Genomic DNA, 23,898 nt, shown 5'->3' with positions numbered 1-23,898 from the left:
AAAAAATAGTCTATGTCTTTTTTGTAGTAGTGGTTATATACATTTGGCACAACGGAATTGTAGTCACTTGAATATATGTAAATAATACCTCAATGTAATGGATGTTAAAGGGACACCTGGGGGAAATAAGTGCACATTGATCCCCACCATAGGCTGCCTCAGACAAGTTTTGCATTAAAGAGCTGAAGTCTTACACTCATTGATCAGGATGTCAGGTGTCAGTGCGTACTTACCTTGAGTTCTTTTTTTTTTTTTTTCCATTTTTTATTAGGTATTTAGCTCATTTACATTTCCAATGCTATACCAAAAGTCCCCCATACCCACCCACCCCCTTACCTTGAGTTCTTGATCCAACTTGTCTAAACTACTCTGAGACGCACTCCGCTGTTTACTGCCTTCAGTGTCCAAACCAGCAATATCCTTGTAAAATACACTCGCTCCAACAACAGACCCGCCATCTCTTGTCTTGCCACCAGATAAATTGACTCCTACAGCACACCACAGCTTCTCAGAGGCAGAGGGCAGGGAGAAAATTATTATGTCACTTTTTTTCTTCTACAAATAGTAAGAAAAATTTCACCTTTTAAAAGATAACTATAGGTAGAACCACAGGCATTTTAATACACTCTAGTACTGTTCATGAGATGTGGTAGCACATGCACTTAGGAGAACGAGGCAGACTGAAAGAGTTCAAGACTAGAACAGGGAAGAAAAAAATAGAGTTCAAGGCCAGCCTGGAGTGTATAGCGATTCTGTCTCAAAATACAAAAATAACCAAGTTTTAAAATGAGCAATCATTTCACTACAAAAGCAGTGTTTAAATAGTTTTTTAGGGGTGGGAAGTCTAACTGGAGTTTGAAAGTCTCTCCTTCAATGTTATGGTTAGCTTACCTTCATAGACGCATCTTTTTCGTCTAGTGGTCTGAGATAGACAGGCACAGGTAAATTTTTCATCTTAGTTTCCCCTTGACCATTGGCTACCTAATATAATAGGGACACATCAGTAAGCCCAGTTAGCACTGAGACTACAGAACCACTGAGACACAAGCACACACGGCAGTTCCACACTTGTTCCTAAACCAACTTCAAGCTCAATTCTGTCCTTCTTACTTGAAAACTAAGCAAAAACTCAAGCAGCAATTGCATATAGTAAGAACAAGAGCTCGGCAGGAGGTAGAAATTCACAATCATATATGTGCATACCACTACATGTTTGTACACAAAAGTGCTTAGTCTTTTCGGAGTACGAATGTTTATTTACATTCTAAGGCTCTAAAAAACAGCCCTCAAAGCCTACATCCTCCACATTTGCCTAAACACACCAAATCTAAGCAAGCTGAGATGAGAAATTTAGGATATTGCTTCCAGTTCACATCTTCTCAACCTGCACTTCCTGCTAGACATGCTGGTCACATCCCCAAGTACCTGTTTGTACTTCTGAGGCAGACTCCAGCCGAAAGCTTGCACTCGGCCATCTTCCTTCTGAACGTGAGCCTTCACCTGCCGATACTGCTCTCTCTTTTGCTCTCTGCGGGAGGCTAAACTAGCCTCAGTTCTAAAAGGAGACATTGCAGTTTTAATTAAGAGAATGCAACAAAACCTCTAATCCCAGCATGAGTCATCCTCGACTATACCCTAGAGCCTTGTACACAAAACACAAACACATACACACACACAGACACATTATACCAAAGCTGATTTTTCCATGTTTGTGAGACCAGCCTTCAACAGGGAATAAGCAGCATGTTATATTAATCTGAGTTATTAGTCATCAAACTTAGGAAGTTTCAGATGTTATATTTAAAAACATAAACTTCTGAAGTAATTTGGGATCTTCCTTTTCTTAACAAATACTGAGAATTTTCTAATGCCGTTGTTGAAGATGATTAAGTTAAACTCTTAGATTCTATATCCTCTTTTGATTTTTTTTTAAATTTAGTTTTAATTCTTTTAGTTTTATGTGTTTCGAGTGCTTTGCCTGCATGGATGTCTGTATTCCATGTGCATGCCTAGTGCCGTCAGAGGCCAGAAGAGCGTGCTCTCCTTCCAATATATACGTCCGAAGAATGGATCTCAGTTTATCAAGGATGGCAGCACTTTTACCTGCTGAGCCAGCTCACTAGTCCTTAAGTGCAATTTTCATAAGAAACACTGGCTACAAGTTATTCATTCATTCATTCATTCACTCACTCATTTTGGGGCAGAGTCTCACTCTGTGGCCCAGGATGACCTAAAAATTATAATCCTCCTGCCTCAGCTTTCATTGGTTTAAAATTACATTGCTAAGCTCTATGGGCAATTTACTTAAAAGCATCCATCTATACTATAGAAAGCCATCCTTCTTTTTTCTTCTTCCCATTTCTATCCATAACTCCAACACACAAAATGGTCCCCTTTGTTCTGAAGACAGAGTTTATGTGTACAGCTGATGCTAGCCTTGAACTGTCTATACAGACAAGGCTGGCAAGGAACTAGTGATGATTCTCCTGTCTCAGCACTGAGTACAGGATTAACATAAGCTACTGTGCCTGGCTGCAGTCTCTTACAAGTTCCTGAGGAGTTAGTAAGAGTGACACAGCATACTTACTCCTCACTGAGGAAATCAAATGCCTTGGACTTGTCCCCAGGGAGCTGAGATAAAGTGCTGCTCCTTTTCTTCACGGAGGGAGTCACGTGAGAGGTGGGGGCGTTGTACTTCAGGTTAACAGGGGGTTCAGGCTTCTTTGTTGCATTACTTGAAGAGCTAAAAAGTCGGCTGAAACTAACAAAATAAAAGAGGCAAACAAAACCCACAGATATGTCTATTATTACATGCATTGTGAAAACCAAGCCCCAATTTTCCATAAATTTTTATAATCAAGAAAATTTCAAAACTTTACAAGGCAGTGAGTTAGACATTAGCAAAACCAGCTTTATGGTTATACTATCGCCTTAGCAGTCAGTCACAACCAAACTTGGACACTCGGGGGAATAGCTACCGCTTAGAATGCTAGATATAAGCAAGTTCCATAATGAAAGAGATGCTCTTGCGTACTGAAAGCTCCTACAAACAAGTACAATACGAAGGCTCCTTGGCTAGCTAGGTCCTATGTGGGACAAAGTCACAGTGGTCAGTGAGCAGCAGGGGGATGACCGTGATAACAGCCAAAGCTTAGTGTGCAGCGCATACAAAGGTCTGCTACACTGAGAACACACATCACCAAGTTAACTCATAGCATGAATTTTCTAAGCTCAACTTAAGGAACTATTTTCATGTCCACAGTTTTAAAACATTTATGCTTCCAGTAAACAGATTAATCTTAAAAGGATAAGTTTTAACTTCAATAAACACACAGTACTTCTGGTACAAAGTCAGGTTTAACACATACAAGACAACTAACCAAACAGTACAAATACTACACTTTTCCTCATCCCTTTGGTGAGGATTCCTGAGACTGTCAATTTTAGAACCATTTCCCCCATGGTTTTATGTACACCAGCAGAAGAGTCCAGCCACTGCATAACCAACACAGTGCAGCTTACGACAGCCTACTTTGGGTCCTGCAGCACAGCCTTACCGAGTTGGCATGCTGTATATTAAAGAGAAGAACTTCAGTTTAGCTATCTCCTCCCCACTGGGAAAGGTCAGGGTAACGCTCTTGTCTGACCCCGGCCCTCACTCACAATTGCCAGATGCTTGACCTTTTCTTTTCTTGCATAGCTGGGTTCTCTCGTGAGGCCCTAAACAAACAAACAAACAAACATATTATTAGATAGGTGTTCTAAGAAACTCATGAAATGTAAGAGAGTGAACCAACTTAACTCATATTAACTCACTTAAGCAAGTGACCTTTCATGAGAAAGTCTGCTAAGTCAAACCTTGCTTAGATAGAGTGCTAGACCTTCTTAAACGAGAAGCTAAGACTCTTGTTAGAGCATTCCCATGTTAGACAAATAGCCAATAAGTCTCAGGGTTGCTATTTAAGACTTATCCCCTTTCTTGTTATAGTTGTTATTAAGAAACAAGGAGTTACTCTGCTGTTCTGACTAGCCCTGAACTCTTGGTCTCAAGAACGCCTCTTGCCTTCATCTTTCAAGTGGCTAGACTACAAGAGTAGGGCTCTGAGGAACAACACTGGCACTCAGGCCGAGTGTAACAGCACATAACTCTAATCCCAGCACTCTGGGACTGAGGTGGAAGGATTGCAAGTCTGGAGCCAGTTTGGAATAAGACCTCTCAAAGAACAAAACAACAATCAAAGCAAAGCAAAGCAAAGCTCTAGCTCCCTCTTTAAAATACTGCTTTATAAATTCCTGTTCTTACTTTAAGGTTTCTTTTATCTGTACTCTAAACTTTCACAAAACAGCTTGGAACTACACTGCTCTGGTAGGCCACTTAATAAGCAAGTGGGGCTAAAAATGATGTGTGTGCTGGGCGTGGTGGCGCACACCTCTAATTCCAGCACTTGGGAGGCAAAAGCAGGAGGATTTCTGAGTTCGAGGCCAGCCTGGTCTACAGAGTGAGTTCCAGGACAGCCAGGGTTACACAGAGAAACCCTGTTTTGAAAAACAAAAAACAAAACAACAACAAAAAAATGATGTGTGTATGAGAAGGTAAGGGTTGGAGGTTGGGTTTACAAACTTAAAAACAATGTATAAACTTGATGTGATAATCCAAACTCAAGAATATGAGTAAATCAATGGAAAGTCAGTTGACAAACTTTTCTTTTTTTCTGTTTTGCAAGGGATAAACTATTTTTTATTGAATATTTTCTTTTTTTATGAAAACCTTCTTTTATTGGATATTTTATTTACATTTCAAATGTTATCCCTTTTCCCGCCCCGCCCCCCCCCCACCTCCTATCCCATTCCCCAGCTTCCTGCTTCTATGAGAGTGTTTCCCTACCCACCCACCCACTCCCACTTCTCTGCCATCGAATTCTCCTACACTTGGGCATCAAGCCGTCACAGGACCATGGGCCTCTCCTCTCACTGATGCCCGACAAGGCCATTCTCTGTTATATGTGCAGCTGGAGCCATGGGTCCCTCCATGTGTACTCCTTGGTTAGTGGTTTAGTCCCTGGGAGCTCTGTGGGGGGTCTGGTTGGTTGACATTGTTGTCCTTCCTATGGGGTTGCAAACCCCTTCAGCTCCTTCAGTCCTTTCTCTAGCTCCATTGGGGACCCCATGCTCAGCCCAATGGTTGGCTGAGAGCATTCACCTCTATATTTTTCAGGCTCTGGCAGAGCCTCTCAGGAGACAACTATATGAGGTACAAAGTTACAGAATTTATAACTGAGGAATATCGAATGGCCAAGAAGCATCTAAAGAAATGTTCAACATCCTTAGTCATCAGGGAAATGCAAATCAAAACAACCCTGAGATTCTACCTCACACCAGTCAGAATGTCTAAGATCAAAAACTCAGGTGACAGCAGATGCTGGCAAGAATATAGAGAAAGAGGAACATTCCTCCATTGTTGGTGAGATTGCAAGCTGGTACAACCACTCTGGAAATCAGTTTGGAGGTTCCAAACTGGATATAATACTACCTGAGGACCCAGCTATACCACTCCTGGGCATATACCCAAAAGATTCTCCAACATATAACAAGGACACATGCTCCACTGTGTTTGTAGCAGCCTTATTTATAATAGCCAGAAGCTGGAAAGAATCCAGATGTCCCTCAACAGAGGAATGGATACAGAAAATGTGGTACATTTACACAATGGAGTACTACTCAGCTATTAAAAACAATGACCTCATGAAATTCTTAGGCAAATGTATGAAACTAGAAAATATCATCCTGAGTGAAGTAACCCAATCACAAAAAACACACATGGTATGCACTCACTGATAAGTGGATATTAGCCCAAAAGCTTGGAATAACCAAGATACAATTCACAGACCACATGAAACTCAAAAAGAAGAGAGACCAAAGTGTGGGTGCTTCGGTCCTTCTAAGAAAGGGGAACAAAATACTCATGGAAGCAAATACGGAGACAAAGTGTAGAGCAGGGACTGAAGGAAAGGCCAACCAGAGTCTGCCCCATATATTGTCACCAAACCCAGACAAACTTTTCTATAGCTGTTTCTGAATTCAAGGAGGGAACACTTACTAAGACCATGATCACTAGATGGCAGCACTGAGATTTAAGAGCCAATAAAGGACAACTATGTGTCCTCTCAAAAGTAGAGTTTAAAAAGGAAGTCAAGCTGGGTGTGGTGGTGCACACCTTTAATCCCAGCACTTGGGAGGCAGAGGCAGGTGGATTTCTGAGTTCCAGGCCAGCCTGGTCTGCAAAGTGAGTTCCAGGACAGCCAGGGCTATACAGAGAAACCCTGTCTCGAAAAACAAAACAAAACAAAACAAAAAAAAACAACAACAACAAAAAAAAAAGGAAGTCAGCTTGATTGCAAAGAGTGATTGCTCGAGGCTCACAGTATGGAGAGTGAATAGCAGGAGGCTGGATCTGACTGTACTGCATTGTATGCACACACTGGCACTTAACTCCATGAGTATGAACCATTAAAACATAGTAATGATAAAAACACAGATTTGATTGACTGAAAGATGCCAAAGGAAAATATATTTTACATGAAGAGAAAGAAGGGTGCAGTCAAATAAGTATGTTTAATAGGAAGATACTATATATATTTTCATATACTGCATGTGAAATTGACATTGAGAAAGAATATTATTTCCTTTTTTTTTTTTTGGAAAAATGACCATTATTCCTAAGTAACAACAATTATCTCTTACAAGTTATGAGATTATCCTCCAAGGCCCAGTACTATCTCAGACACCTAAGGCTGTGGGACATCCCCGATCTTGTTCTATTATTAATCTAAATGTCAACTGAGGTTTCTCCTAGTGAACCCTCAGGCAGGGTTTGGCTGGCAGTGAAGAACACATGCATCTAAGGAAACAGCAGGAAGCAACAGAGCACTTCTCATACAGACCGGATCATCTCCGTCCATCGAACAGCTTCTTGAAGCTCCATCAGCCTCTCTTTGTACTGGTTTCTCTCCATGAGAACTCGGGCCATTTCTACTCTGGTAAACCTCTTCCTCTGGGCTGTGGGAATGTCACTCTATAACAAGAGGATAGCACATCACTCTGGGAAGTTACATGTGATTTGGTGTTAAGACTCACACTTAAACCAAATCTGAAGTTTTTAAGCATTTCTTATTTCTAACTCAATGACTTTAAAAGAATTAAGACAGAATTATTGCTAGAGAATAGGATATGAACATGGAAGATAGACAGAAATAAGTCTCCAAAAAGCATGCCCAAGTTAACTTCCTTCTCCTGCTGATTTCTCAGCTTTCTTCTGGGGAAGCAGGTAGGTTTAATAATAGGGTTTTGCTTTGTTCAGAGAAGCATGTATATTTTAGATCATCACTGAAATCATGGAACAGTGAGACAGAAGCTTTGCTCAAACCTTAGCAGTTTTCCTACTTTGTCCTCCTGCCTCAGAATTTAGCCCACCTCTTCAAACAAAAGTCATCCACAAATAACAAAAGACTTGAATTCTACTGGGTGGTGGGTGGTAGTGGGTATTGTACAGGCCTTTAATACCTGGGCTAGGGAGGCAGAAGCCTGGTCTATAGAGCTAATTGTAAGATAACCAAGGCTTCAAAGAAATCCTGTCTCAAAAAGCAAAAAAGTAAACAACAACAACAAAAGGTCTGAATTCTGCAACGCAGTAATACCCCCTATGAGTAGGCACAAAAAACAAAACAAAACAAACAAACAAAAACCAAACTCCAAAAATCCACAAGTCTCCATTCCAGGCTTGTACTATAATGTTCTGTGTTTCGTTGTTAAGACAGAAACCTAAGTACAAGTTGAAGTAGAAACCACAGGACAATGTTACTTGCTGGTCTGCTCTCTTGCCCATGCTTGGTAAGCTTTCTTATGGTGCCCAGAATCGTCTGCATAGGGATGGTACTGCCCATAATAGGCTTGGCTCTCCTTTATCAACTGGCAATTAAGACAATCCCTCAGTCATGTCACAGACCACTGAAGACAATCACTCAAGTGAGACTCTTTTTTTTGAGGTGACTGTAGTCTGAGAAAAGGGTGACAGTTCATGATAATTAGAACAATGTGTACATATTTACATGATGAAATTATTTTTTTACTTAAATAAACGATAACGGATCATGACTTCCTCTGGGGTGGAGAATATATTTGGCAATATTCTATGTTTTTTAAAAATTACATTTACATGTATTATTTATTTTGTCTATGTGTTTTGTGTGTGATACATATTTATTATTTTTTTAAATATTTATTTTATTTTATTTTATGCATATGAGTACACTGTAGCTGAACAGATGGTTGTGAGCCATCATGTGGTTGATGGTCCTGAACTCAGGACCTCTGCTCACTCTAGTCTCGCTTGCCCCGGCCCAAAGATTTATTTATTATATGTAAGTACACTGTAGCTGTCTTTAGACACACCTTTAGAGGGCATCAGATCTCATTACAGAGGGTTGTGAGCCATCATGTGGTTGCTGGGATTTGAACTCAGGTCCTTCGGAAGAGCAGTCAGTGCTCTTAACCGCTGAGCCATCTCTCCAGCCCGTGATACATATTTATGTATGTATGTGTCTGGATGCATGCATTCTGAAACACACACATGGAGGACAGAAGACAACTTGTGGGAGTGTGTTCTCTCTTTCTACTATGTGGTCCTGGGGATTGAACTCAGGTCATCAAGCTTGGTAATAAGTACCTTTCCATGCTGGGCCATCTTGCAAGCCCATCTAAATAATTTAATTGTTTTATTAATTAAGGATCAGGCACATATGTGACACACAAACAGGCAGACAAAACCCATAAAATTAATTAATTAATTTGTGTGTGTGCAGAAGAACTTGGGAGGCAGAAGCAGGCGGATTTCTGAGTTTGAAGCCAGCCTGGTCTACAGAGTGAGTTCCAGGACAACCAGGGCTATACAGAGAAACCCTGTCTCAAAAAACAAACAAACAAAAAACCAAAAAAAACCAAAAACAAAACAAAAAAAATTAGAAATAATAGCATGCTAACACAGGTCAGAGTACTGAACCACTGAGAAAAAGTGAGCATGTAACACTAGAAAATACAGCATGTGGATACCATATGGAAACATGGGCCAGCTTAGTCATGACCCAGAAACATGTCTTCTTTTAAAGGCATGCATCTATCTATCTATCTATCTATCTATCTATCTATCTATCTATCTATCTATCTATCTATCTATCTTTTACTTTATTTCTAAAATAAGTATTAGTAAGGTAATCCCAAAATATCAAAAAGCTATAAGAAAAACAGTCCCCAATCATAAACTTACATCATCATCGTCTTTTGCTTTTTGCCTTGCATCTTCAGCTTCTGCACGAGCTCTAGTAGGGAAAAAAAAATAAAAACAAAATAATATTATTACAACTGAACTCATCTCCAAAAATAATGAAAGAATAGGTAAATTGTTTTATTTGCCACTAAAAGATTACTTTTCTTTTGCCCAAAGGGTAGCAGACTGCTGCCTTCAACTTGGAAACCTGTTATCACTTCTTGAGAGGCTGAAGACTGAGGGCAGGTGTTCAAAGCCATCCTCTGCTACACTCTGAATTACAAGCCAGTCTGTGTTGTGTAAGACTATCTCAGGAACAGAAAGCAACAACAAAAGCAAGCTACATGGAGGAAAATAATACATTTTTTTTAAAAAAATGGAAGATTTAAGGGTTGTTGTTTGTTTTTTAAAGATTTGTTTATATTTGTGTGTGAGCATGTCAGTGTGCACCAGGCAGTTGTGAGATGACGAATGTGGATGTCAGAGACTGACCTTAGGTCCTCTGGAAGAGTAGCAAGTGCTCTTAGACCCTGAGCACCCTCTCCAGTCCTTACGAGGTTTTTTGTTTTTGTTTTAAGATTTACCTTATCCTCTTTGTGTGTGTGTGTGTGTGTGTGTACGTGCATACAAGTGCATGCTTGAAAAGGTCAAAAAGGGGTGAAGATCCCCTGAACCTGGAGTAACAGACAGGTCCTCTGGAAGAGCAAGCAAGGAAGTGCTCCTTACTGCTCAGCCATCTCTCCAGCCCACTTTTGACACCAAGATGGAAAGGAAAACGTAAAAGAAAACAAAACATAAAACAGGACTTTTTGGTTAAGAGAGTGGTAAACAAAGAGGGAGGCCAGCTCATAGCAGAGTCAAATAAATGGCTGAGAGCCTTTACTCTCTTCAGGTAGCTCTTGGTCATTCCTGGTTTGAGTGTGCTGAAGGTCTCAGTCTCAGGGTTATACCTATAATTTTTGTGGTACCCTGGCAAGGCGTTTAGTTCAGAGCAGGAGTGTATCCCAAGGTAGCTATGAGCACAGCCCCGTACATGCGGATGGCAAACACAGGCCGCACAGCGCGGCTTCCAAAAACAGACACTCACTTCCTGAGCTCCTCCTCCAGCTCTCTGTTCTTGTCCTCCAGCTTCAGCTTGGCTTGCTTCACAGCCTCCAGCTCCCCCTGCAGCACGTCCTTCTCACAGGTCAGCTCATCCACTTTGGCTATTAAGTCATTCTTCACTACATTCAGAGCGTTTCTAAAAGATACATATTTCAAGTGCATCATTACAAATGCCTTCCAAATCATAAAACTAGACTGTGCACTACAATATATTCTTCCTAATGTTTTCATAGACAAAAGTCATAAAATCATAGTTTAATATTTGCTCTTCATACTTGCCAACCTAATAATATAAGACATACCACTAATAAAAAAATCAGTATTATTTTTCAGCATAAAGAGGCAGGAATGTCTCCCGGCTTTCCTGGCTGGCAGATGAACGAGCAGCCTTTATGTAGGTTCTGTTGGAGCACCACGTGTGCACTCTGGACTCCTTTGACAGAAGCAGGGTTTTGAATGTAACAAGGTAAGTCAACTTGAGTTGTAATATATTTTGGGGAATGTGTTCGCTACAAATTGTGACTGTAAACATTGTACTGTAAATGTTTTGTAGTTTTCCCCAATAAAATTTTTTGGAAAAAAAAAATCAGTATTAAGAGAGATTAAACTTAAAAAACAGCATTCTAGTCAGGTAGTAGTGGTGCTCGCCTTTAATCCCAGCACTTGGGAGGTAGAGTGCAGGCGGATTTCTGAGTTTGAGGCCAGCCTGGTCTACAGAGTGAGTTCCAGGACAGCCAGGGCTACACAGAGAAATCCAGTGCTGAAAACCAAAAACAAACAAAGAGAAAACAAACCCAGCTTTCTAAGGCTACTCATATTGATGTTTCAGCAAAGGTATTATTCAACAATATAGTCAAATTCTCTTGTTGTTGCTGTCAGTAATTCCTGAGAATGTAGTTTAAATTAGAAATAAGCTGAAAAGAAAAAGTATGAGATACAGTACGTGTTGGGTGTGACCTCATTTACAGGTGGTGGTGTGCTGTGTGGACAGGCATGGTTGTCCCAAAACTGCTCTGCCACAGCAAACTGACAAGTAGACCCTCTACGTATCTTCATATAACAAAGGACCTGTCCTCTTAAATAGTACGCCAACATGCTACTTGAGTTCCATAAGGCTCCACAAACTACTCCAAAATATAAAACTACGAAGAATAGCTCTACAGAATTGGCAGGGTAGAAGCCAAAAACATTCATGCAGAAATGTAAAAAACCCCAAAGAAAAGAAAATAAGAAAATGACACATCTTAGAGGGGAAAAGAGGTGCATGATACACCCAGAATGTCGATACCTGTGTGGTGGGAAAGAAATAAAAACTAAATTACAAAAATTCCAGAGCAATACAACCTATCAGGGCAATAAAGTGCCCGTTACCTGCGTCTCTGTGTGCACAGGTGCTGAGAAGACAGCACAGTGCCCGCCATGTCAACTGAGTAGGAAAGGACTGGTGTGGACAGAGGGAAGTCCTGAGTTTTGTCCCGGGTTAGTCTTTCACACTTACTTGGTTTCCAGCAGCTGTGTGTTCTCCAGTATGAGATTCTCCACCTCACGACCCATTCCTATCAAAAGAAAAATGATAAAAACTTTGAAAATAAATTTATCAAAAATTACATAGGAGCTATGGTCCTAAGATTTATTATTTTGGGCTTTTCTTTGTCGACTTCATTTGATGTATTTACTGAGTAGACTATAAAATTATAAATAACTAGTCATCCCAGACCAAAGCTGAGGATTTGGTTAGCTAAATCTCTTTGCTGCTGTGTGTTTTCTAGATGGATCTTGCTGCTCTGTTACACTGCTCAGACTGTCTCAGTCTCCTCGGCTCAAGTCATCTTCTTTCCTCGGCTTCCCAACAGCTGCTGGTGCTGATGCAAGCCCTAGTCCCCAGCTCTTCTTGGCCAATTCTTTACAGTTCTTTTGTTTTTCATAGAAAATATTTCAGGAGGATCAACATTTTTCTGCCAGATAGTCTTAAGAACTATTACTATTTAGGGAAAAAATGAACATTGGTAGGGCTCAAAATTATTTCTAAATCATAGGTGCTATTGTAGGCTTCTGCCTAAAAACTTAGATAGATGACTAATAAAAGATAAGCAGAAAGAAGTAAGGCTGAAGACAGAACCCCGATGCAGATGAAACCTTACCAAAGAAATTATGGTCTTAAAGCCCATGCATTCCACGTAAAGCAAAAACAAAGCACAAGAAATGTTTTATGTAAGAAACAGCATGGAGACATATTATTAATCTATAAAGTTCTATGCATGATAGAAAAACATCTGGACGCACAATGTTATGACTCAATGCATGATGATGTGCAAAAGGCAGAAATAAAGATGATCTCCTTCTCTCACAAAGATGCTCTCGGATATACTTAAAAATGCTTCACCGATTCTTTTTTTTTTTTTTAAAGATTTATTTAGTTTATGTGAGTACACCGTAGCTGTCTTCAGACACACCAGAAGAGGGCATCAGATCTCATTACGGATGGTTGTGAGCCACCATGTGGTTGCTGGGAACTGAACTCAGGACCTGTGGAAGAGCAGTCAGTGCTCTAAACAGCTGAGCTATCTATCTCTCTAGCCCACTTCACCAATTCTTCCTCATAATAGATTGAATTTAATTACAATGAAAACTCCAAGTCAACACTACAAAGTGCCACACATAAAATAATAATTTTCAGTTGTTACTTTATAGAACTGTGCTTAATATTAAATAAATAGTACAAGATATATAAGTATTTAGTGTAGTCATCTTTCAGAAAAATAAAGTTGTTTGCTTTTCATAAGAGATTGAAGAAATAAAACAGTTCATTGAAGAATAGTGGAGACAAACAAAACAGAACAAAACAAAACAGAACAAAACAAAACAAAACAGAAAATGAACAGCCCCAGCAGAACAAACCCAAGAACTCCCTATGCACTCGGCCCAAGCGTCATGAGATAATGCTGGAGAATGACACAATATTTATAATTCAGGAAAATAAAAAGAAAATATTTCTAAAGTTAATTACTGTTGGGCAGTGGTGGTGCACATCTTTAATCCCACTCAAGAGAGAGAGGCAGGAAGATCTCTGAGTTTGACATCAGGCTGGTCTACGGTGAGTTCCAGGACAGCTAGGGCTACATAGTCTGTCCTGAAAACCATACCCCCTCCCCCACCAAAAAAAGAAAAGAAAAAGAAAAAAGAAAAAAAGAAGTTTATGAGGTTAATGTTTTTTAATATTCTTAATAATTTTTTAATTATTTGAAACAAAACCAACTTGGAATGTTAAAAAATTAATGCTGACATATGGATTCTTATTTTGTATGTATTATAATTTTCAAATATTCTCAAGCATCACAAATAGCACATAAAATCATATTTTATTCACAAACTGGGGTAGTGAACCTGAAAGCTTCCAAATTCTATCTCCAAAATGAATTTTCCTTAAATACTAGTGCTAACTTTTTAGTAAAGGTATAGAGACAAAAGAAATATAGCTCAGATTTGCTCAAAGTGCTTATATAACATCTGTAACAAACTCTCAAACATTTAGAGCAGCATAAAAGCTAAAAACATATGCAAAGAAAAATGGTCAGGCAGGAGACAAAAAAAACAAAAAACGATGAGAAAGCATCAAATGAGAGCAGCAGCCAAGAACACCTAGCTTAGAAAGCAGTAATGGGAAAGTATTTAAAAACATACACACCAGAATATTCCCCTGGGTTAGCAGCCCAAGAGAAAAATGAATAAGAAACTCAATTAGATTGTTTTTAGGAAGCAAGAATTAAACCCATTTACTTTAAGATGAGAAATATCTAACTAAGAACTTGAATCAATATAGAAAAACATCAACTATATATAAAAAGTATAAATATTATAAAGGGAAAAGGTGGATATTCCTGAGAACATATCTTATAACTCCAAAAATAAAACTTAAACTTATACACACTCAATGAAGAATTCTCTTAAAATGTAGTGTATAAGTAGGATTATCCAAAATAATTTTGAAATATACCAATAAAAGTAATTATATGAAAAATACTGCTTGAAGTGACCTATCTCTATTCAAGAGTTAAAGTCTAAATAATATAAAATACACATAAATTTTGCCTATAAAAAATAAGCAAAAACCAAGAAAAAAAAACAAACTCTTCTGCAGTTTTTATTTAAGACTGTTAAGCAGGTCCACAGAAGCTCATACACATATGACATCTGAGTTATCTGCAATTCCGTGAGATGGAATGTTGCCTGTGTCATTTTACCCAGAAGTATACATTCTTACAGAGACACACAGTCTAAAGAACTCTATTCAAAAGGTAAACCACAGATTTTAAAGTGAAACAAAACCGTCAGGCCAATTTCACAATCCCATTCATTCACTTAAATGTTGTGCTGTGCTAAATATGCATCAGCAGGGAAAAAGACACAGCTGAACCCAACACAGCGGACTAGTCTATGCAGGGAGAGAGAAGTGCACAGACAACAGGGAAGCGTAAGGAATAGCAGCATGAAATTCACTGCTGTGGACACACACTTCAAGGACAATTATGCTTTAATTGGGGATCAAAAAAGAATTTTTGGAGGACATGCCACTTAAGCGGAGATAAGGAAGATGAATATATGCAAATATTTAGGAGACAGGACAAATAGGACCTGAAGACTGGTTGTAAGAGAAAAGTGAGAGTCTAGATGGACAGTTCAATGACAGCCAAGATGTTCGCTCGATGGCATAGAAGTACCATTAGACAGAGAGTTTCAGGGAAAAGACAATGGAGATGATTAAATGAACTCTGCATATCAGATGCAGGCAGATATATGCAAGGGATGTCTGAACTCTGCATGTATGCCCTTTCTTTCTCCTCCACACCCCTCAAGACTACTCATATCTTAGGGGGGGTCTAGTGATCAGTTTAGAAATAAGAGTCTAGAGTCCTGGACTGAAGTGGGATGAAGTTTACATCCTCACAAAGACATACATGCAATCAAAACACCAGTGAACATAAAATTAATTTATATACATATACATGTAAAACCCTGTCTCAAAAAATCTAGTAACAGGAGTAAATACATCGTTCCACCCCCCCAACCACTCCCCCCCATCTCACACACACCGGCCCCCCCAAAAAAACCAACCCAAGCAAACCTACAGACGTGTGAAAGAAGAGCAGAGGAAGTGCACCACAGTAAAAGGCAAGTCTGATAGTATGGGAACCCAACAAGGATAGTTTAAGTCACCAGTTTTGTAGAAGTCATGTGAAATGTCAGAAGCAACCCCTGAGCACACTGGAAGACTGGAAAGGAACCAGGCAGGTGTGGAGAATGGCAGTGGCAGCACAACAGCGAGCAGAGTGGAGAGGTCTGCGCGCTGCCCTGCTGTATCCAGTATCCAGAAAAGGTTGCAGCACGTAACAGGTATGTCTCATACAAGAGTAGAAAAGTAGGACACGAACTGGGAGGACAGTGAGCAACAGGAAGCTTATGGATTGGCAGAAAATAGTTTCTAATTTTAAAAAGGAAGGGACGACTCTCTCCTCTCTTCCTCCTCTTCTCTGTCTGCATGTATTCCCTTGTTCTCTCTCCCCACGCCCCCATGGTGACTTCTGTCCTTGAGACCATTGAACTTGCATGTGAACAGTTTCCCAAGAAACCTGCCTTGTTTTACTTAAAAAAAAAAAAAAAAGTAGAAAGGAAGGGACCTGGGTTGGAAAGATTGCTCAGCTCTTAACTGCCAAATTAAATTTCCACCACCCACATGGTGGCTCACAACCATCTGTAATGGGATCTGATGCCCTCTTCTGGTGTGGCTGAAAACAGCAATACTATACTCACATATATAAAATAAATAAACCAAGAAGAAGAAAAGAAGAAGAAGAAAGAAGAAGAAAGAAGAAAGAAGAAGAAAGAAGAAGAAGAAGAAAGGAGAAGAAGGAGGAGGAGGAGGAGGAGGAGGAAGATAAGGAGAAGAAGAAGAAGAAAGAAAGAAGAAGAAAGAAGGAAGAAGAAGAAAGAAGAAAGAAAAAAGAAGAAGAAGAGGAGGAGGAGGAGGAGGAGGAGGAGGAAGAAGAAGAAGAAGAAGAAGAAGAAGAAGAAGAAGAAGAAGAAGAAGAAGAAGAAGAAGAAGAAGAGGAGGAGGAGGAAGAGGAGGAGGGAGGAGGAGGAAGAGGGGGGGAGGAGGAGGAAGAGGGGGGGAGGAGGGGAGGGGAAGGGACCTAAAGCTGGGCATGGTGATGCACACCCACAACCCATGCAGTAAGAGGCTGAAGCAAAAGCATTCCAACAGATCTGAGGATTGGGATTGGGGTGGAGGGTATCTTAGTAAAAGATGATAGTGAAGTTGAAGAAATCCACATGAATAAAGAGAAAGAACATCTTGGGAGATGGATAATCAAGTGTATGATTTCCAAGTAATAGAGAGCAAAGAAAGCAATTTTAAAAGTGTTATCCAAAATAAGAAAGTTAAATAAGATGATATCAATAAAAAGAAAGGAAAACGAAGCCAGGTGGTGGTGGCATACGCCTTTAATCCTAGCAGAGGCAGGCAGGTCTATGAGTTCAAGGCCAGTGTGGATTACAGAGTGAGTTCTAGGACAGCCAAGGTTACACAGAGAAACCAGTCTCAAAAACAACAACAACAAAAAAAACCCCAAAAAAACAAAAACAAAAAAGGAAGGAAAACAATTGAGGTTATCTCTTTCAATTGTTAAAATGCTAATAAAGGTAATCTGCATGTTGAACAGTGATTAAAGGAAACTTAATTCTCGAACAAAAGCTTGAGAACAAAACTTATCAAAATGAATCTAAAGAAACAGAGGATGCACTTGCTCCTCGGCCCAGACAGAATTAGGGAGCTTTTTGGCTGGCACAAACACACCCTGCTGTGTGAGCTTTATTAGGATCCTTGAACTGCACACTTACCATGCTTTAAAGTGGGATTTCATGTACCCTGAAGACAAACTTGAACTCTGGTCGTTCTGTCTTTACCTCCCAAGTGCTGGGATTATGTGTGCTACTACAGCTGGTTTAGCAGTGTAGGGATGAGCCCAGGCTTCTTTATGCTAGGGAAACACTCTGCTGACTGGACTCCATCCCTGGCCCTCATTTATCATCTTTGATTAAAGAATTTCTGTAGGCTGGGTAGTGGTGGCGCACGCCTTTAATCCCAGCACCTGAGAGGCAGAGGCAGGAGGATTTCTGACTTCGAGGCCAGCCTGGTCTATAGAGTGAGTTCCAGGACTGCCAGGGCTATACAGAGAAACCCTGTCTCAAAAAACAAACACACACACACACACACAAACAAACAAACAAACAGAATTTATGTAGGTGTTAAGTCATTCATTTTAATATATTTAAACGTTATGATTTGGAATGTTCTAGAGCTATATATGCCAATATCTGCAAAGCAGGAAAGAATAGTGTAAGGTAATCCCTTATTTGTCAGCACGGAAAGGAAAACAAAGAATTTTGCTTTTAACTATAATTCTGACTTTCAGAAAATACCTGACTCAACTAAAAGACCACCATTATTTCTACCTTCTATGTGGCTTAATCCTTGACAGGAAAAGAAAGTTATGTCGTCAGTGACTTCAAATTTTGCCATACTCATTGCTGGGCTTTATAAGGCAATGAATGTACACCATTCATCCTTCTAGGTACTTCATTCAAAAGGCAACAGCAAAGACATAGTGATAAGTGATTCTTGTGCCTGTTACATAATTTTAAGTATCTGTCAAAACTTAAGATGTTGTGCTCAGCAAGCGTGCATTTATCTCCTTCTGTTTACTGAATGTGGATGCCATAGTTAGTGGCCTCAAGCTCTTGCCACCTGGGACCTGCCTGCAATGATGGATTACAGCCTCAAATTAATACTTGACAAAGGCAACTTCAAGAGGGAAGAATGTATTCAGAGTTCACTGGATCAGCCCTCCCAGTTCCAGCCTCTATAGCTGCAGGAGGGGAGGACCCTAACCTCTAATAGCTGCAGGAGGGAAGGACCCTAACCTCTAATAGCTGCAGGAGGGAAGGACCCTAACCTCTAATAGCTGCAGGAGGGGAGGATCCTAACCTCTAATAGCTGCAGGAGGGGAGGATCCTAACCTCTAATAGCTGCAGGAGGGGAGGATCCTAACCTCTAATAGCTGCAGGAGGGGAGGATCCTAACCTCTAATAGCTGCAGGAGGGGAGGATCCTAACCTCTAATAGCTGCAGGAGGGGAGGATCCTAACCTCTAATAGCTGCAGGAGGGAAGGGCCCTAACCTCTAATAGCTGCAGGAGGGAAGGATCCTAACCTGTCAAAGTTATAAGAAGGAATGGTGGAATGCTCCGCCTTAAACACTTTTATCACCCCTCTAAGGCTGGGAACAAGGAGGCAGAGGATGGCAAGAATGTAAGGGCTAGAAGACAAGGGATCTGCTGCAAAAAGATGTTGCCTGGACGCGCCATGCCATTTCCCTCATGAACTCACTGCAGCTGTGGTTGCCTGAGTGAGACCTTCCAGCCCAGAAGAATTACTGGCAGGTAATAGTTGCTGGCTGTGCGGGGTCATTTTGTCAGTGGTATATCTACTGAAAGACAGCCCATGCTCAGACAAGCAACTCACAAAAGACATGCAAGCCAAAAGAAGAGCTTCTTAGAAAGAAGAAGGGTTTCAGTTGAAAGGAGAGGGGACATGAAGAAGGGTAATGAAGTAGAAGTTGTCAAAATATATACATCTATGAAACTTTCAAAAATAAAAGGCTCAAGGAAATTATTTTTAAAAAGGCTTATACTCAAAATACAGTGAATTTTACTATGTATAAATCTCAATATGAATTTTTAAAAATAAATTTTAAATTTTCCCTAGCATTTTTTGAATTTGTCCTTAAATTTCCTGAGGAGTCAAGTTTTCTAAGCCAATCAACTTTTTATTACATTTGTCTTGTATATATGTGTGTGTGTGTGTGCACATGCACATCTGTGTACATGCCATGGTGTGGCAGTGAAATCAGGCGACACCTTGCAGGAGTCCACTCTCTCCTTCCATCATACAGGCCCTGAAATTGAACTCAAGTTTTGGGCAAGCTTGGTGCTGAGTGTCTCTGCTCACTGAGCCATCTTGCCAGCCCAATCAGCCAAACTTTCAAAGAACTTTCCTATGTGAAACTGAAAACAAAGGTATAAACTTAAATATAACGTTTCCTCAAGAACTAGTCTTTCTGAATCTTGCTCAGAGAATGAATTCGTTTAATTCACCTAAAGTTTTACTAAAATTTTAAAGGTGGGAGTCTATGTTTATAAACAGTTAAATCGACAGATTTTTACACCTCGGTTACTAGGTATATGTTTACATAGGACTTTTATGTGGGGAGGCATAGTTTAGGTATATCATCATCATCATCATTATGTGTGTGGCTAATGCCCATGGAGGCCAGGAGGGGGCATTAGATCCTGTGGAAGTGGAGTTCCAGATGACTGTGAGCTGCCTTGTAGGTGCTCTAAGAGCAGCCATTTCTGGTACCCACTGGATCATTTCTCCAGCTATGTAGTTTGTTTGACGCAGGGTCTCACTGTAGATCTCTGACTAGTCTGGAACTAGCGATGTACTGTAGGCTGACCTTCAACTCACAGAGATCCCCCTACCTCTGCCTCCTGGGTATCAGAATTAAAGGCATGCACTATCACACTGTTTTTAACTTTTTGAAGTAGGGTCTCCTATGTTGCTCAGGCTGCCTTTCACAGTTTCCCTCTCTCTACACTCTGAGGGCTGGAATTAGAAGTATGTGCTACTATGCCTGGCTAAACTTATAACAAACTAAAACCAAAACACAATCTTCACAATGGCAAGCACATCATTGGTAATCAATAAATTTAGCATAAATTAATGTAATCAATTCACTGCATACCATATTTACCACACCCAAGAAGCATAGATTTTTGAGAACAGTGTAATCATTTAATATAATGACAGTAAGAGAACCTTTATTATTGTTGAATATTCTATGGCTTTAATTTCTACACAGACCTCAACTACAAACAAGAAGTTAAAGCTAATTCTCATGAACTAGAGTCACAGACTTCTTACTGAAAGGAACGTAAGACATTTACAGAGGACAGGTTGGAAGCAATGTTGATTAGTTTATGATTTTGTGTACTATATCATATCTTCTAGAAACTATTCATCTCTAATAATGTTGAGTACAGGCCATCAAAGAAAGCAAGCAAACACACAAAATTAGAGGAGACTGAGGTTTTTTCGTGTTTTTCTTTCTTTTTCTCTTTTCCTTCCTTCCTTCCTTTCTTCCTTCTTTTCTACCTTCCTTTCTTTTTCTTTCTTTCCTTTTCCTTCTTGTGCTTGTTTGTTTGTTTGTTTGTTCTGTTTTTTGAGACACGGTTTCTATATTGCAGCTTTGGCTGTCCTGGCTCTGTAGACCAGGTTGGCTTCACAAAGACCTACCTGCCTCTGCCTCCCAAGAGCAGAGATTAAAGGTATGGGCGCACCCCCTGCCCCCCCAGCTAAGGAAGGCTGTTTCAGTCAAACCTAACTGAACACTGAAGAGGCAGCTTTACTCTACTAACCCATCTAGCAGACCCCAGGCCAGAGGCCAACTCCTTCTGCAATAAAACCACACAAAAGGGCTGATCACTCAGAAAGAGTTGCACACAGTACTCCAGCTCCCCACCCCACCCCCACCCCGGGCCAGGTATGTGCTCAATGACACAACCTTTTTTGTGTGTTTTTGTTTATTGGACAGGGGAACAACACAGCAGCAGTGGCTAGAAATTAGAATATAACCCTAATTCAACACAAACTTTAAAATGACTATTTCCCACAGAGGTAAATTATAAATTTCAAGTGTTAAAATTGCCTAATTAATTAAGGTCAACAGAACTCTGTAAGATTTATATAAGCCAGTTACTATCTGACTACCAATCATACACACAAACACACACACCCTGCACCGAGTTCTTTATTTATTTATGTTCAATATCTATTTTTAGAAATATAGCAAATCAATAAACTGTGAATTAAAGTATAAATTTAAATGTGAATTCATTTTTTGTCATTTCCATATAGAAAGACGTTTTTCATTAAAACTCTTATGATGTCAAATAATGTTCTAAGCAATCCCTGAAGCATAATAACCTTGTACCGTCAGGCAGTCAGGGACATTTTAAATGATTGTTCAGTCAGGTCATTAATGGCATCTAGTTTTAAACAGTGTGTATGGCACTTCTCTAGGGGAGCTGTCATACCTAGTAAATCCGCTCCTTCATCCACATCTCCAATAAGGCCCGAGCCAGCTGAGGACAGCTCTTCAAAGAGAGATTCTGTATTGCGATCAAAAGCTTTGTTCTCTATGCCTTTGGTGGGAGTGCTAGGCAACAAAAACAATAAAGCCAAAACGACAAATTACCAAGACTTTCTGACAGTGTATTTTTTTTTTTAACAAAAATGTATGTTTATTTAAAAACAAATCTAACCAGGGTATTTCCTGGTTAAAAACACAGAATCAAGTTCACGTTTGGTTGCTTCTTCCTTCCATCCCCAAACAAATGGCCATGATACCTTCTGTCCCACATGGTCACCCCAAGTAGCTCTTCACGGACTCCTCAGCTAGACCTTGACAGTGTATTTTTAATATAATGATTAAGCAGCATTGGAATTTCTTACTTAAATTTATATTGACTATAAAATATCAATATGAAAAGATTTCTTGGTGAATTTCCAAGAATTTCCCACAGAGAGTACACAGCGCCTCTTCTGTGAAGTCCCAGCAAACCCACAGAATAACGGCAGCTACTCTGGTCTGTGCAGTACACAGCTACAGACCGCAAAACAGACTCTGTGTTACCCCAATTTTACAAATAAGGAAACCAAACAGCTTAAGGATCTTGACAAAAATCATTCAGCAATTAGGTGAAAAAGAATTCAAACTAAAGCAATCTTGTTTCAGGATACATGACCTTTTCTTGTCTTATTTTATTTTACAGGGCTTCAGGGTTTCATGTCACTCAGGTTGTTCCCAAATTTGCTACATAGTTGAGGATGACCTTGGACTTCTGATCCTCCAGGGACAGGCTTGTGAACTTGACAAAGATTAAGACACTCTACAGAGACACTGTATGTATCAGACTATTGAAACAACAGACCCCAGAGAAATGGGAATTTTCACAGGAATCTCATTCTGAGAAAAGGAAGAGATAACAGCAGAAGGGCAACTTGCTTTCCTGAAAGAGACTTCGCACAATTCTAAGCACCTTACAGGATGAGACTGACACCCAGATAATGATGGGTCGACAGTGGGCCAAACCACACTTGTTCCTCTATTTAAACTGTGATCTCACTTCAGGACTACAAAGAAGGTTTTGGGGGCTCTCTGGATCTCTTTGTTCCTCTTCCAAAACTGATTAAAAGACTCAAAGCCATTGTACTTGGGACTCTGCCTTTAGGAAACTCCCACAGAGCCATGTCATAGCATATAATAAAGAGCCTCGGTGTCCTGTTTCTCTGTAGAGAAGACCTGAAACAGCAGAGCAAGGTAAACACCACTCTACATGAGGAAGGAACTAGAAGGCCAAGGCAGAGTCCTGAAAATAGCTAGATTTGGGGTCTGGTCATCCTAAAAATCATACACTTAGGAAACTCAGGTCTGTTAATGTTAGTGCTAAGTGCATGGAACACTGAAAAAAGGAAACATGTTTCATGACTTAAGATTCACCAATTCCAGGAAAACACAAAGCATCAAAAGAAAATTTACGGCTAAGTTTGAGAATTTGTATAGACATACTAATGCAGTAATATATTCTAATTGAACTAAAATTAAGATATAATGAAATTAGAGAATGAAAAGATGGATGTTGCCAGGTATAATCCCCAGCCCTGTTGTAACAGAAAAGACCAGAGAAGCAAGATTTGAACCCATATAAGTCTTACTCTGTTAGAGGCTATGCTTATCCTGGGTAAAATACCCAAGTATTTTACCATTACTCCATTACTGACTACTCAGTAGGGCTTAATAAATGATACGTGCTCATAACCGTTATTTAAAGGTAAATCTGTTGAGGAAACACAAAGCTCAATTCTAATCAATATGTTTTTGGATAACCTTGATTAAAACAATACCAAGCCACTCTTCTGCTCTCATTAATCAAGCTTTCCATGTAAGATGAGACTAAATTCCCTACTAATGAGATCATTCTAGACAGAACATGTTCTCTTCTCCCTCTTTTGTGAAAAAAATAAAGTTTGTTCAAATTTTTACTTCCTCCACTCCACTTCCTGGTCTCCTCAGGCGGGAGAAGCAGCCCTGGCTGTCTCCTCCTCCAGCTACTCTCAGTGACTGAGTCTGCTCCAGAGCCAGGTGACAACCATCAAGTGCTGGGCTCTGCATTAAGGGCTCCTTCCTTGTGAGACTAAGGTAAGGTCCTTGGAAGAGACACTTGTCATACAGCACTAAGCTAGTTTGTTCTTCTGCCTTCTCCCATGAGAGGATACTGCATCCTCTTCCGTAAAGGACGC

The 23,898-nt window shown here is 40.0% G+C and overlaps 1 protein-coding gene and 1 long non-coding RNA gene across 23 annotated transcripts in view; one reads left to right on the top strand and one right to left on the bottom strand.

The window, feature by feature from the left end:
* The window catches only part of Spag9 (sperm associated antigen 9), a 130,048-nt gene that overhangs the window by 32,775 nt on the left and 73,375 nt on the right, over window positions 1–23,898 (bottom strand). For 9 of the 22 annotated variants that reach the window (XM_006534213.4, XM_030246317.1, XM_030246318.1 and 6 more), the window contains 10 exons: window positions 21,633–21,754; window positions 11,922–11,979; window positions 10,407–10,559; window positions 9,320–9,371; window positions 6,942–7,072; window positions 3,664–3,720; window positions 2,588–2,761; window positions 1,426–1,555; window positions 892–981; window positions 337–504 (listed from right to left, as the gene is read on the bottom strand). In XM_006534213.4, coding sequence (XP_006534276.1) covers window positions 337–504; window positions 892–981; window positions 1,426–1,555; window positions 2,588–2,761; window positions 3,664–3,720; window positions 6,942–7,072; window positions 9,320–9,371; window positions 10,407–10,559; window positions 11,922–11,979; window positions 21,633–21,754 — 1,135 coding nt within the window. Of the gene's footprint in view, window positions 1–336; window positions 505–891; window positions 982–1,425; window positions 1,556–2,587; window positions 2,762–3,663; window positions 3,721–6,941; window positions 7,073–9,319; window positions 9,372–10,406; window positions 10,560–11,921; window positions 11,980–12,564; window positions 12,580–14,108; window positions 14,121–21,632; window positions 21,755–23,898 lie in introns of all 22 variants that reach the window. The other 13 variants (XM_006534210.4, XM_006534214.4, XM_006534215.4 and 10 more) reach the window with 3 other exon arrangements.
* Window positions 18,832–23,640, top strand: Gm38951. Its single transcript, XR_880137.3, has 2 exons — window positions 18,832–18,917; window positions 22,371–23,640. It is a non-coding gene; the product is annotated as a predicted gene, 38951 (long non-coding RNA).

Source organism: Mus musculus, chromosome 11, assembly GCF_000001635.26.
Source record: "Mus musculus strain C57BL/6J chromosome 11, GRCm38.p6 C57BL/6J".
Classification (NCBI taxonomy): Eukaryota; Metazoa; Chordata; class Mammalia; order Rodentia; family Muridae; genus Mus; species Mus musculus.
Note: the sequence above shows the minus strand (reverse complement) of the source record. Positions and strands in the feature narration are given on the sequence as shown.